Source organism: Notolepis coatsorum (assembly GCF_963971535.1).
Source record: "Notolepis coatsorum genome assembly, chromosome: 14".
NCBI classification, from domain to species: Eukaryota; Metazoa; Chordata; class Actinopteri; order Aulopiformes; family Paralepididae; genus Notolepis; species Notolepis coatsorum.
Genome location: NC_140178.1, coordinates 22,131,131 through 22,145,980, shown reverse-complemented (window position 1 = coordinate 22,145,980; position 14,850 = coordinate 22,131,131). Strand labels below are relative to the sequence as shown.

At 40.9% G+C, this 14,850-nt stretch overlaps 1 protein-coding gene across 1 annotated transcript; it reads left to right on the top strand.

The window, feature by feature from the left end:
• Positions 1–2,006: 2,006 nt before the first annotated feature.
• Positions 2,007–8,777, top strand: LOC311240461 (zonadhesin-like; the record flags this gene model as incomplete). Its single annotated transcript, XM_084329041.1, has 8 exons — positions 2,007–2,133; positions 2,452–2,699; positions 3,071–3,248; positions 4,476–4,584; positions 4,938–5,032; positions 5,728–5,904; positions 6,526–6,640; positions 8,750–8,777. The coding sequence occupies 8 exons, from the start codon at positions 2,007–2,009 to the stop codon at positions 8,775–8,777; spliced, it is 1,077 nt and encodes a 358-aa protein (XP_084185167.1).
• Between the last annotated feature and the right edge of the window lie 6,073 nt (positions 8,778–14,850).

Sequence of the window (14,850 nt, the reverse complement as noted above, 5' to 3'; positions counted from 1 at the left end):
TATTTTATTCTTGATAAATATGAACTCAAATCATCGCTCCTTCTTAATACTTTCCTCCTATTCTTCGTGTCCCACCACCCACCCACCTCTCTCTCTGTCTCTCTCTCTTTCTCTCTCTTCCCTTCCTTCCCCAGCGCTGAGGTGTCACCCAAACAGTCACTATGACCCGTGTGGCCCGGCCTGCTCTCAGCCCAGCTGTCAGAACCCCTCTGGTTCAGGACGTTCTTGTAACAAACCCTGTGTGGAAGGGTGTGTCTGTGACCCTGGCTTCATCTTGAGTGGGGACAAGTGTGTACTACCCAGCCGGTGTGGATGTACTGACGGAAACGGACATTACAGGCCGGTAAGTGTATGGGAGGAGTTGGAGCAAGCAGGGTGCCGTGTGAGTGGGGGGGGGCATAACTTAAAGGGAATTGAAGTGGGTTCATTTTATTGGGCTGTGTAATTTGTTGATATGCTTTTACTCTTCTAGAGATATATTTCATAGCTAGAGATTCAACCAAATCCACCCAACAAATGTAATACATTTGACAATCTAGTGAGAGGCTCAGACAAAAGTAAAAGCATTTTGGCTACGTAAAGAGACATTTTGTGATCGGAGTATTTTCTTTGTATGCTTTTAATATTTTCTTCCCCTCATAGTTCTATTTGTCAGTGGTTCAATTGCTATGGTAAAAAGTAGAGTTGATAGTAGGCATCCTTGTCCCACAATGCAATGTAAACAATGGATTTTGCTTGGATATTATTTTAGTTTGTAATGTCTACTAGTTTAATGATCAGAATGTCTTATGGCATACTTATGGCGACAACCAGAACCTGCAGATTCCTCCTGAGCAACGTCAGAAGGATCCGCCCCTTCCTGACAAAAGAAGCCACCCAACTCCTCGTCCAATCAACAGTCATCTCCCGCCTCGACTACTGCAACACACTGCTTGCTAGCCTCCCGGCCACTGCCACCAAGCCTCTTCAACTCATTCAGAATGCAGCGGCCCGCCTGATCTCAAACCTACCGAAGTCGGCCCATGTCACCCCACTTCTTAGGGACCTTCTCTGGCTCCCCATTGCTGCACGAATCCGCTTCAAGGCCCTTGACCTGGCATACCGTGCGGCAAAGGGAACCGATCCCGCCTACCTCTGGTCAATGGTCTCTAACTACAGACCCTCAAGACCCCATCTTCTGGCCGTCTCAGACCCACTCCTATCCGAGCTCCGGGAGGGTCATCAAGGAGAACCTGCCTTTTCTCAGTCCTTGCCCCACAATGGTGGAATGAACTACACACCCCAGTTAGGACAGCTCAAAACCCATCCAATCTTTTGCCGTAGACTAAAGACACTTCTTCAACCATTATCTGAAATAATATATTTTTTTAATCAAATAAAAGAAAATATAAAATAAAATAAATCTAACCCTAACTAACCTTACTGTCATAAACTTGTCCTAATAAACTAACCTACACTGTAGCACTCAACACTTTGATGAACATGGTTACTCAGCTGATAGAGTTGTGCCCTTCCTGATGACTTGTTGTACAGAACTTGTAAGTCGCTTTGGATAAAAGCGTCAGCTAAATGACTAAATGTAAATACTTAATCATCATGTCTTTTTGCATATAATGTAACGTTTGAATGTATATAATTGTTTGTTACACCTTGTGCAATCTGTGTTGGAGCCCAGCAAGACTAGTTGACGTCATGGTGTTAGCTAATGGGGATCCTAATTAACAATAAAGGAAGAAAGATGAGAGCTATTATTAGTTATTAGTACAGATTGATTTTACAAGGAAGCTATAAAGAATCTTAACCCAGGAGATGCATTTGGGTCAAAACTTTTTGAGAGTATAAAATAGATAATCCAACTCCATCAACCACATTTTTTAAACCTTTTAAAATGTTAAATTCTCTACCTTCTTGACACTCAAGTTTCAGAGGCCAGTTGGGTATACTCACCTGTTCTGTGTGTCTTCCTTTTGCTTCTGTGTGTGTGTTAGGTGGGTGATGTTTGGTACATGGATGGCTGTGAGGAGAAGTGTGTGTGTCATTCAGGAGGTCGGATTCAGTGCAACACCACCAGCTGTGCCCCCGTCACCGAGATCTGCCAGCTACAAGATGGAGAATATGGATGTCATCATGTTGGTACGACACACACACACACACACACACACACACACACACACACACACACACACACACACACACACACACACACACACACACACACACACACACACACACACACACACACACACACACACACACACACACACACACACACACACACACACACACACACACACACACACACACGCACACGCACAAGCACACACACACAATTATCTTACGGGCATCTTCCATCATCTTCACCAAGGGAATAAAACATATGTTCAGTATCATAATTTATAATAAAGATAACATTTCAGTACACACTAAATCCTCCCCTCCACCACCTTCCAGGAACGGGCACCTGCTGGGTATCAGGTGACCCCCACTATTACTCCTTTGACAAGAAGATGCACCACTACATGGGCGCCTGCTCCTACACTCTGACCAAACCCTGCAACGAGACATCCGACTTGCCGTACTTCACCGTTGAAACTCAGAACGAACACAGAGGGAAAAATAAGATGGTGTCTTATGTGAGAGCTGTGGTGATCAACGTGTATGGAACCACCATTATCCTTGGGAAAGGATGCCAAGTACTGGTAAGGAGGCATGAAAATAACTTTTTCAACACACACCCACGTGTTGACCAGTAACCGAAAGGTCACTGGTTCGCTCTCCATTACCGACAAGAGGGTGTATTCCAGTTGTGTGCTAGTAACCGGAGGGTGGCTGCTATTACATCTACTGTACAGTGCCCACCATCTCTGCCAAAGTGTCTTTTAACAAGACACTGAACCCCAGCACTGCTCCAGGGGTGTTGTTGCAATGCAGACGATCCTGACCTATTTTTGTGGGGGACTGTATGTGTAACTAGGAGGGATATTCTACTCATATTAATATAAAGTATTATACAGTATATCAGCATTAATAATATCAATATTGTATTATCTATTTACCTTTTTTCTCCCAGGTGAACGGAACCCTGGTGACCCCTCCTGTGACCCTGACCAACGGGGTAAAGATCTACCTGAGCGGTAGGTTTGTGGTCTTGGAGACACCCTTTGGCCTGAGGGTGCGTTTTGACTGCAACCACTACGCTGACGTCACTCTGCCCACCTCTTACAATGGCCTGCTCTGTGGCATGTGTGGTAAGTTTAGCAAATTAATAATAATCCATTCTTACACAGTTGGTCATTAAAAAGTTAAAGATAATGAATTAATTTGTACATGTACGCATTCAGGGACAATAGGTCCTACATCAGTGCTAGCTCAAAGAGAATAAGACTAAACAAAAATGATAATTCATACCTTTATGGTGAATTGCAGCTTTTTAATTGTATGTCTATGTATTATTATTATTATTATTATTATTATTATTATTATTATTATTATTATTATTATTATTATTATTATTATTATTATTATTATTATTATTATTATTATTATTATTATTATTATTATTATTATTATTATATATTTTTTTACTGGGTTTTGTCTACCCTTTGTATGGATTTGGCAGTCTGAAATGTTATCTAGGTGCTGGGGGAAAATGATGTACTCCTTGCCATTTGGCCAGGGTTTGAAGTTTTCAGATTACCAAGCCTTAACAAGCTGTTAAGAATGATTGCCTGTTGTGTTGTCACAATGGGGAAAAAAGCAATTGATTAGCTTGAATGAAAGAATTAGCTCTCCTTTTTGGACCCAAGAATACTGCCCATCTAATATACTATCCAGTGTGTAAAGGTGTCTTACTGTTGAGTGTGGGGTAGCCAGACAGGGAAGGAAATCATTCACTTAATTTGATGTGTGTCGTATCCACCAAAGGTGGCTTGTTATTTAATTTAGACTAGTACTGTACGACGATGTTCCACAGATTCAAGGAAATCATATACAATTATTGAAAAGATACAGGAAATGTCCTCTTTAACTTGTATCACCAGGGATTAAACTGAGATGTGTGCTGCCTAAGCGCTGTAATATCAGTGTTTATGTCTTAAGCTCTGAAGGACAACTTAACACTTTATATAAAGAACCATATACAGTAAATCAGTGTTATGGGATGCCCATGTATTAGCACTTTTAAAAGTCAATGTGATACATCACCCAAAAGTACTCAACCTCTACTGTCTTTAAGAATGTACACAACACTCTTAACATGTTTAGATAATTAGGTTTTAAAACATTGTTCACCTGAAAACATGAACAGGGACTTGCTGTAAAAACTGTACTTTGTTTAAAGTACTACAGTATGTAGATTATTTGGTGTCTGGTGAAGCAATTCAATTACAAACTAAAATTCTAAATGTCAAGGTTCTAACAGTTCTAAAGGTTCTCTATAGGTTAGTCCTAATATTTCTCCCCCTCTCTAATTGCAGGGAACTTTAATGGTAAACCCAACGATGACAACATTAAACCAGATGGTTTACCAGCAGCCGACACCAAGGAACTGGGAGACAGCTGGCAGGTCCCTGATACACGACGAGAGTGAGTTACACGAACACACAACATTTACCAAAATGCATTTGACTAGCATAGACTAAGACATATTTAGATTTTCTTTCCTGTCTAAAACAAGACGAAAACGTACGTAGATTTTGTCATCTAAAAACAAGACTAAAACTAACAATAATCAAATGACTAAAATGTGACTATAACTAAGTATTTTAGTCAAAAGACTAAATCAAAATTTGCTGCCAAAATGAACACTGATACACGCACATCAATGGTTCAATACATTTCATCATTACTCTTTTATTCATTGGTCTGATACACACTAGAGAGATTTGTCGATGAGATCTGTTTCATTGTCTATCCCTGCATCCCTCTCTCCTCCTCAGCTGCAATGTAGTAGATCCACCGCCACCTTGTCCTGAAGACAAGGAGGAGGAATACAAGAAACCCAGCATCTGTGGCCTGATCACTGATCCTAATGGTGAGATATGTCATCATGTCACCCTACCGTCAATGTTGTAGCTTAGTCATGTTCATACCTCGGGACAAAGGCACTGCAATGTGAATAAAGACCCATAATGATTCAAAACCTTCATGTTTTAATATAACACTGTAGACAAGTCACATATTAAGAATTAGTAGTATAAAAATACACTTACTGTATGTAATTGTGATCTCATGAATGCAGTACATTTGTTACGTTCGCACTCCATCACAACTATCTCATATTCTGTCCTTTAGATTTCACAACAACTTTCAAAATCCTATTATATTTTTCAACATTTCCTCTTTTATCATATCTTCAAACAGTTCCACAATGTTAGTGCCCCCTTGGCCTTTGAGTTTCCCCACTCAACCTACTCACCTTTTCTCCAACATTTCACAACAATATCTATCATATAACTTTTTATCCTTTGTATATTCAAGCTGTGACACACTCTAGTTGCGTCCTGGCATTTGTTTATCGCAATAGACCACAATTTCACACCCAGTACCCCACCTTTACAACTGTATTGTCCCTGGTACATGTCTTTACCACTCAACCTCTATTTGTCATGTCTTTCCCTCAAACCGACATGTATATCTTCTAACCATACCATGCGGTGATGCCTTGTTGGCTCTTAATTCTTCAAATAAACCATAATCTTTCTCATCCCGTTTTATGTTTACCCTCAGGCATCTTCAAGCCGTGCCACGCTGTGGTGCCCCCTGCTCCTTACTTTGAGAACTGTGTGTACGACATGTGCGCCACGGGAGGGGACATGGTGGCGCTGTGTCAGGCCGCTGAGAGCTACGCCGACATGTGCGCCCTGGCCGGAGTTACCATCATGTGGAGGAACGATACCTTCTGTCGTAAGTATGTGTGTGAAGAGAGAATGGGTATGGGGGATGAGGTTGTTGGTGTGGATGTATTATGTGGGCCTATACAGGTATATTGAATGTGTTAAGAGTGGGATGTGGGAGGTGTATGTGTTAGTGTGTGTTTATGTTTTAGTCTTTAAATAATTACATTCATATATATATATATATATATATATATATATATATATATATATATATATATATATATACTGTAGTGTTTTTCAAGTGTGCGTTGGGTGTTGGTCTTCCAAATGATTTTCTTGAAGTATCATGAAGCCTATCAAGTCCATTTAAAAATAGTTTAATAAAACACTGTACAGTAGGCCAGTAGATTAACTGTCTAAATGTAACATCGTTGTATTAGCTTAGAAAATAATGTTTTTGGGACCTACGAATATTTATTATGAAAATGTGTGTCTAGCAAAACGTTTGAAAACACAAGCTATACAGTACCTACCATACTACACTATATTGTATTTATTTTATTCTTGATAAATATGAACTCAAATCATCGCTCCTTCTTAATACTTTCCTCCTATTCTTCGTGTCCCACCACCCACCCACCTCTCTCTCTGTCTCTCTCTCTTTCTCTCTCTTCCCTTCCTTCCCCAGCCCTGAGGTGTCACCCAAACAGTCACTATGACCCGTGTGGCCCGGCCTGCTCTCAGCCCAGCTGTCAGAACCCCTCTGGTTCAGGACGTTCTTGTAACAAACCCTGTGTGGAAGGGTGTGTCTGTGACCCTGGCTTCATCTTGAGTGGGGACAAGTGTGTACTACCCAGCCGGTGTGGATGTACTGACGGAAACGGACATTACAGGCCGGTAAGTGTATTGGAGGAGTCGGAGCAAGCAGGGTGCCGTGTGTGTGAGGGGGGCATAACTTAAAGGGAATTGAAGTGGGTTCATTTTATTGGGCTGTGTAATTTGTTGATATGCTTTTACTCTTCTAGAGATATATTTCATAGCTAGAGATTCAACCAAATCCACCCAACAAATGTAATACATTTGACAATCTAGTGAGAGGCTCAGACAAAAGTAAAAGCATTTTGGCTACGTAAAGAGACATTTTGTGATCGGAGTATTTTCTTTGTATGCTTTTAATATTTTCTTCCCCTCATAGTTCTATTTGTCAGTGGTTCAATTGCTATGGTAAAAAGTAGAGGTGATAGTAGGCATCCTTGTCCCACAATGCAATGTAAACGATGGATTTTGCTTGCATATTATTTTAGTTTGTAATGTCTACTAGTTTAATGATCAGAATGTCTTATGGCATACTTATGGCAACAACCAGAACCTGCAGATTCCTCCTGAGCAATGTCAGAAGGATCCGCCCCTTCCTGACAAAAGAAGCCACCCAACTCCTCGTCCAATCAACAGTCATCTCCTGCCTCGACTACTGCAACGCACTGCTTGCTGGCCTCCCGGCCACTGCCACCAAGCCTCTTCAACTCATTCAGAACGCAGCGGCCCGCCTGATCTCAAACCTACCGAAGTTGGCCCATGTCACCCCACTTCTTAGGGACCTGCTCTGGCTCCCCATTGCTGCACAAATCCGCTTCAAGGCCCTCGACCTGGCATTATGCATACCGTGCGGCAAAGGGAACCGCTCCCGCCTACCTCCGGTCAATGGTCTCTAACTACAGACCCTCAAGACCCCATCTTCTGGCCGTCTCAGACCCACTCCTATCCGAGCTCCGGGAGGGTCATCAAGGAGAACCTGCCTTTTCTCAGTCCTTGCCCCACAATGGTGGAATGAACTACCCACCCCAGTTAGGACAGCCCAAAACCCATCCAATCTTTTGCCGTCGACTAAAGACACTTCTTCAACCATTATCTGAAATAATAATTGTTTTTAATCAAATAAAAGAAAATCTAAAATAAAAGAAATCTAACCCTAACTAACCTTACTGTCATAAACTTGTCCTAATAAACTAACCTACACTGTAGCACTCAACACTTTGATGGACATGGTTACTCAGATGATAGAGTTGTTGTACAGAACTTGTAAGTCGCTTTGGATAAAAGCGTCAGCTAAATGACTAAATGTAAATACTTAATCATCATGTATTTTTGCATATAATGTAACGTTTGAATGTATATAATTGTTTGTTACACCTTGTACAATCTGTGTTGGAGCCCAGCAAGACTAGTTGACGTCATGGTGTTAGCTAATGGGGATCCTAATTAACAATAAAGGAAGAAAGATGAGAGCTATTATTAGTTATTAGTACAGATTGATTTTACAAGGAAGCTATAAAGAATCTTAACCCAGGAGATGCATTTGGGTCAAAACTTTTTGAGAGTATAAAATAGATAATCCAACTCCATCAACCACATTTTTTAAACCTTTTAAAATGTTAAATTCTCTACCTTCTTGACACTCAAGTTTCAGAGGCCAGTTGGGTATACTCACCTGTTCTGTGTGTCTTCCTTTTGCTTCTGTGTGTGTGTTAGGTGGGTGATGTTTGGTACATGGATGGCTGTGAGGAGAAGTGTGTGTGTCATTCAGGAGGTCGGATTCAGTGCAACACCACCAGCTGTGCCCCCGTCACCGAGATCTGCCAGCTACAAGATGGAGAATATGGATGTCATCATGTTGGTACGACACACACACACACACACACACACACACACACACACACACACACACACACACACACACACACACACACACACACACACACACACACGCACACGCACAAGCACACACACACAATTATCTTACGGGCATCTTCCATCATCTTCACCAAGGGAATAAAACATATGTTCAGTATCATAATTTATAATAAAGATAACATTTCAGTACACACTAAATCCTCCCCTCCACCACCTTCCAGGAACGGGCACCTGCTGGGTATCAGGTGACCCCCACTATTACTCCTTTGACAAGAAGATGCACCACTACATGGGCGCCTGCTCCTACACTCTGACCAAACCCTGCAACGAGACATCCGACTTGCCGTACTTCACCGTTGAAACTCAGAACGAACACAGAGGGAAAAATAAGATGGTGTCTTATGTGAGAGCTGTGGTGATCAACGTGTATGGAACCACCATTATCCTTGGGAAAGGATGCCAAGTACTGGTAAGGAGGCATGAAAATAACTTTTTCAACACACACCCACGTGTTGACCAGTAACCGAAAGGTCACTGGTTCGCTCTCCATTACCGACAAGAGGGTGTATTCCAGTTGTGTGCTAGTAACCGGAGGGTGGCTGCTATTACATCTACTGTACAGTGCCCACCATCTCTGCCAAAGTGTCTTTTAACAAGACACTGAACCCCAGCACTGCTCCAGGGGTGTTGTTGCAATGCAGACGATCCTGACCTCTTTTTGTGGGGGACTGTATGTGTAACTAGGAGGGATATTCTACTCATATTAATATAAAGTATTATACAGTATATCAGCATTAATAATATCAATATTGTATTATCTATTTACCTTTTTTCTCCCAGGTGAACGGAACCCTGGTGACCCCTCCTGTGACCCTGACCAACGGGGTAAAGATCTACCTGAGCGGTAGGTTTGTGGTCTTGGAGACACCCTTTGGCCTGAGGGTGCGTTTTGACTGCAACCACTACGCTGACGTCACTCTGCCCACCTCTTACAATGGCCTGCTCTGTGGCATGTGTGGTAAGTTTAGCAAATTAATAATAATCCATTCTTACACAGTTGGTCATTAAAAAGTTAAAGATAATGAATTAATTTGTACATGTACGCATTCAGGGACAATAGGTCCTACATCAGTGCTAGCTCAAAGAGAATAAGACTAAACAAAAATGATAATTCATACCTTTATGCTGAATTGCAGCTTTTTAATTGTATGTCTATGTATTATTATTATTATTATTATTATTATTATTATTATTATTATTATTATTATTATTATTATTATTATTATTATTATTATTATTATTATTATTATATATTTTTTTACTGGGTTTTGTCTACCCTTTGTATGGATTTGGCAGTCTGAAATGTTATCTAGGTGCTGGGGGAAAATGATGTACTCCTTGCCATTTGGCCAGGGTTTGAAGTTTTCAGATTACCAAGCCTTAACAAGCTGTTAAGAATGATTGCCTGTTGTGTTGTCACAATGGGGAAACAAGCAATTGATTAGCTTGAATGAAAGAATTAGCTCTCCTTTTTGGACCCAAGAATACTGCCCATCTAATATACTATCCAGTGTGTAAAGGTGTCTTACTGTTGAGTGTGGGGTAGCCAGACAGGGAAGGAAATCATTCACTTAATTTGATGTGTGTCGTATCCACCAAAGGTGGCGTGTTATTTAATTTAGACTAGTACTGTACGACGATGTTCCACAGATTCAAGGAAATCATATACAATTATTGAAAAGATACAGGAAATGTCCTCTTTAACTTGTATCACCAGGGATTAAACTGAGATGTGTGCTGCCTAAGCGCTGTAATATCAGTGTTTATGTCTTAAGCTCTGAAGGACAACTTAACACTTTATATAAAGAACCATATACAGTAAATCATTGTTATGGGATGCCCATGTATTAGCACTTTTAAAAGTCAATGTGATACATCACCCAAAAGTACTCAACCTCTACTGTCTTTAAGAATGTACACAACACTCTTAACATGTTTAGATAATTAGGTTTTAAAACATTGTTCACCTGAAAACATGAACAGGGACTTGCTGTAAAAACTGTACTTTGTTTAAAGTACTACAGTATGTAGATTATTTGGTGTCTGGTGAAGCAATTCAATTACAAACTAAAATTCTAAATGTCAAGGTTCTAACAGTTCTAAAGGTTCTCTATAGGTTAGTCCTAATATTTCTCCCCCTCTCTAATTGCAGGGAACTTTAATGGTAAACCCAACGATGACAACATTAAACCAGATGGTTTACCAGCAGCCGACACCAAGGAACTGGGAGACAGCTGGCAGGTCCCTGATACACGACGAGAGTGAGTTACACGAACACACAACATTTACCAAAATGCATTTGACTAGCATAGACTAAGACATATTTAGATTTTCTTTCCTGTCTAAAACAAGACGAAAACGTACGTAGATATTGTCATCTAAAAACAAGACTAAAACTAACAATAATCAAATGACTAAAATGTGACTATAACTAAGTATTTTAGTCAAAAGACTAAATCAAAATTTGCTGCCAAAATGAACACTGATACACGCACATCAATGGTTCAATACATTTCATCATTACTCTTTTATTCATTGGTCTGATACACACTAGAGAGATTTGTCGATGAGATCTGTTTCATTGTCTATCCCTGCATCCCTCTCTCCTCCTCAGCTGCAATGTAGTAGATCCACCGCCACCTTGTCCTGAAGACAAGGAGGAGGAATACAAGAAACCCAGCATCTGTGGCCTGATCACTGATCCTAATGGTGAGATATGTCATCATGTCACCCTACCGTCAATGTTGTAGCTTAGTCATGTTCATACCTCGGGACAAAGGCACTGCAATGTGAATAAAGACCCATAATGATTCAAAACCTTCATGTTTTAATATAACACTGTAGACAAGTCACATATTAAGAATTAGTAGTATAAAAATACACTTACTGTATGTAATTGTGATCTCATGAATGCAGTACATTTGTTACGTTCGCACTCCATCACAACTATCTCATATTCTGTCCTTTAGATTTCACAACAACTTTCAAAATCCTATTATATTTTTCAACATTTCCTCTTTTATCATATCTTCAAACAGTTCCACAATGTTAGTGCCCCCTTGGCCTTTGAGTTTCCCCACTCAACCTACTCACCTTTTCTCCAACATTTCACAACAATATCTATTTCATATAACTTTTTATCCTTTGTATATTCAAGCTGTGACACACTCTAGTTGCGTCCTGGCATTTGTTTATCGCAATAGACCACAATTTCACACCCAGTACCCCACCTTTACAACTGTATTGTCCCTGGTACATGTCTTTACCACTCAACCTCTATTTGTCATGTCTTTCCCTCAAACCGACATGTATATCTTCTAACCATACCATGCGGTGATGCCTTGTTGGCTCTTAATTATTCAAATAAACCATAATCTTTCTCATCCCGTTTTATGTTTACCCTCAGGCATCTTCAAGCCGTGCCACGCTGTGGTACCCCCTGCTCCTTACTTTGAGAACTGTGTGTACGACATGTGCGCCACGGGAGGGGACATGGTGGCGCTGTGTCAGGCCGCTGAGAGCTACGCCGACATGTGCGCCCTGGCCAGAGTTACCATCATGTGGAGGAACGATACCTTCTGTCGTAAGTATGTGTGTGAAGAGAGAATGGGTATGGGGGATGAGGTTGTTGGTGTGGATGTATTATGTGGGCCTATACAGGTATATTGAATGTGTTAAGAGTGGGATGTGGGAGGTGTATGTGTTAGTGTGTGTTTATGTTTTAGTCTTAAAATAATTACATTCATATATATATATATATATATATATATATATATATATATATATATATATATATATATATATATACTGTAGTGTTTTTCAAGTGTGAGTTGGGTGTTGGTCTTCCAAATGATTTTCTTGAAGTATCATGAAGCCTATCAAGTCCATTTAAAAATAGTTTAATAAAACACTGTACAGTAGGCCAGTAGATTAACTGTCTAAATGTAACATCGTTGTATTAGCTTAGAAAATAATGTTTTTGGGACCTACGAATATTTATTATGAAAATGTGTGTCTAGCAAAACGTTTGAAAACACAAGCTATACAGTACCTACCATACTACACTATATTGTATTTATTTTATTCTTGATAAATATGAACTCAAATCATCGCTCCTTCTTAATACTTTCCTCCTATTCTTCGTGTCCCACCACCCACCCACCTCTCTCTCTGTCTCTCTCTCTTTCTCTCTCTTCCCTTCCTTCCCCAGCCCTGAGGTGTCACCCAAACAGTCACTATGACCCGTGTGGCCCGGCCTGCTCTCAGCCCAGCTGTCAGAACCCCTCTGGTTCAGGACGTTCTTGTAACAAACCCTGTGTGGAAGGGTGTGTCTGTGACCCTGGCTTCATCTTGAGTGGGGACAAGTGTGTACTACCCAGCCGGTGTGGATGTTATGACGGAAACGGACATTACAGGCCGGTAAGTGTATTGGAGGAGTCGGAGCAAGCAGGGTGCCGTGTGTGTGAGGGGGGCATAACTTAAAGGGAATTGAAGTGGGTTCATTTTATTGGGCTGTGTAATTTGTTGATATGCTTTTACTCTTCTAGAGATATATTTCATAGCTAGAGATTCAACCAAATCCACCCAACAAATGTAATACATTTGACAATCTAGTGAGAGGCTCAGACAAAAGTAAAAGCATTTTGGCTACGTAAAGAGACATTTTGTGATCGGAGTATTTTCTTTGTATGCTTTTAATATTTTCTTCCCCTCATAGTTCTATTTGTCAGTGGTTCAATTGCTATGGTAAAAAGTAGAGGTGATAGTAGGCATCCTTGTCCCACAATGCAATGTAAACGATGGATTTTGCTTGCATATTATTTTAGTTTGTAATGTCTACTAGTTTAATGATCAGAATGTCTTATGGCATACTTATGGCAACAACCAGAACCTGCAGATTCCTCCTGAGCAATGTCAGAAGGATCCGCCCCTTCCTGACAAAAGAAGCCACCCAACTCCTCGTCCAATCAACAGTCATCTCCCGCCTCGACTACTGCAACGCACTGCTTGCTGGCCTCCCGGCCACTGCCACCAAGCCTCTTCAACTCATTCAGAACGCAGCGGCCCGCCTGATCTCAAACCTACCGAAGTTGGCCCATGTCACCCCACTTCTTAGGGACCTGCTCTGGCTCCCCATTGCTGCACAAATCCGCTTCAAGGCCCTCGACCTGGCATTATGCATACCGTGCGGCAAAGGGAACCGCTCCCGCCTACCTCCGGTCAATGGTCTCTAACTACAGACCCTCAAGACCCCATCTTCTGGCCGTCTCAGACCCACTCCTATCCGAGCTCCGGGAGGGTCATCAAGGAGAACCTGCCTTTTCTCAGTCCTTGCCCCACAATGGTGGAATGAACTACCCACCCCAGTTAGGACAGCCCAAAACCCATCCAATCGTTTGCCGTCGACTAAAGACACTTCTTCAACCATTATCTGAAATAATAATTGTTTTTAATCAAATAAAAGAAAATCTAAAATAAAAGAAATCTAACCCTAACTAACCTTACTGTCATAAACTTGTCCTAATAAACTAACCTACACTGTAGCACTCAACACTTTGATGGACATGGTTACTCAGATGATAGAGTTGTTGTACAGAACTTGTAAGTCGCTTTGGATAAAAGCGTCAGCTAAATGACTAAATGTAAATACTTAATCATCATGTATTTTTGCATATAATGTAACGTTTGAATGTATATAATTGTTTGTTACACCTTGTACAATCTGTGTTGGAGCCCAGCAAGACTAGTTGACGTCATGGTGTTAGCTAATGGGGATCCTAATTAACAATAAAGGAAGAAAGATGAGAGCTATTATTAGTTATTAGTACAGATTGATTTTACAAGGAAGCTATAAAGAATCTTAACCCAGGAGATGCATTTGGGTCAAAACTTTTTGAGAGTATAAAATAGATAATCCAACTCCATCAACCACATTTTTTAAACCTTTTAAAATGTTAAATTCTCTACCTTCTTGACACTCAAGTTTCAGAGGCCAGTTGGGTATACTCACCTGTTCTGTGTGTCTTCCTTTTGCTTCTGTGTGTGTGTTAGGTGGGTGATGTTTGGTACATGTATGGCTGTCTCCTGAAGTGTGTGTGTCATTCAGGAGGTCGGATTCAGTGCAACACCAACAGCTGTGCCCCCGTCACCGAGATCTGCCAGCTACTAGATGGAGAATATGGATGTCATCATGTTGGTACGACACACACACACACACACACACACACACACACACACACACACACACACGCAGGGCCGCCTG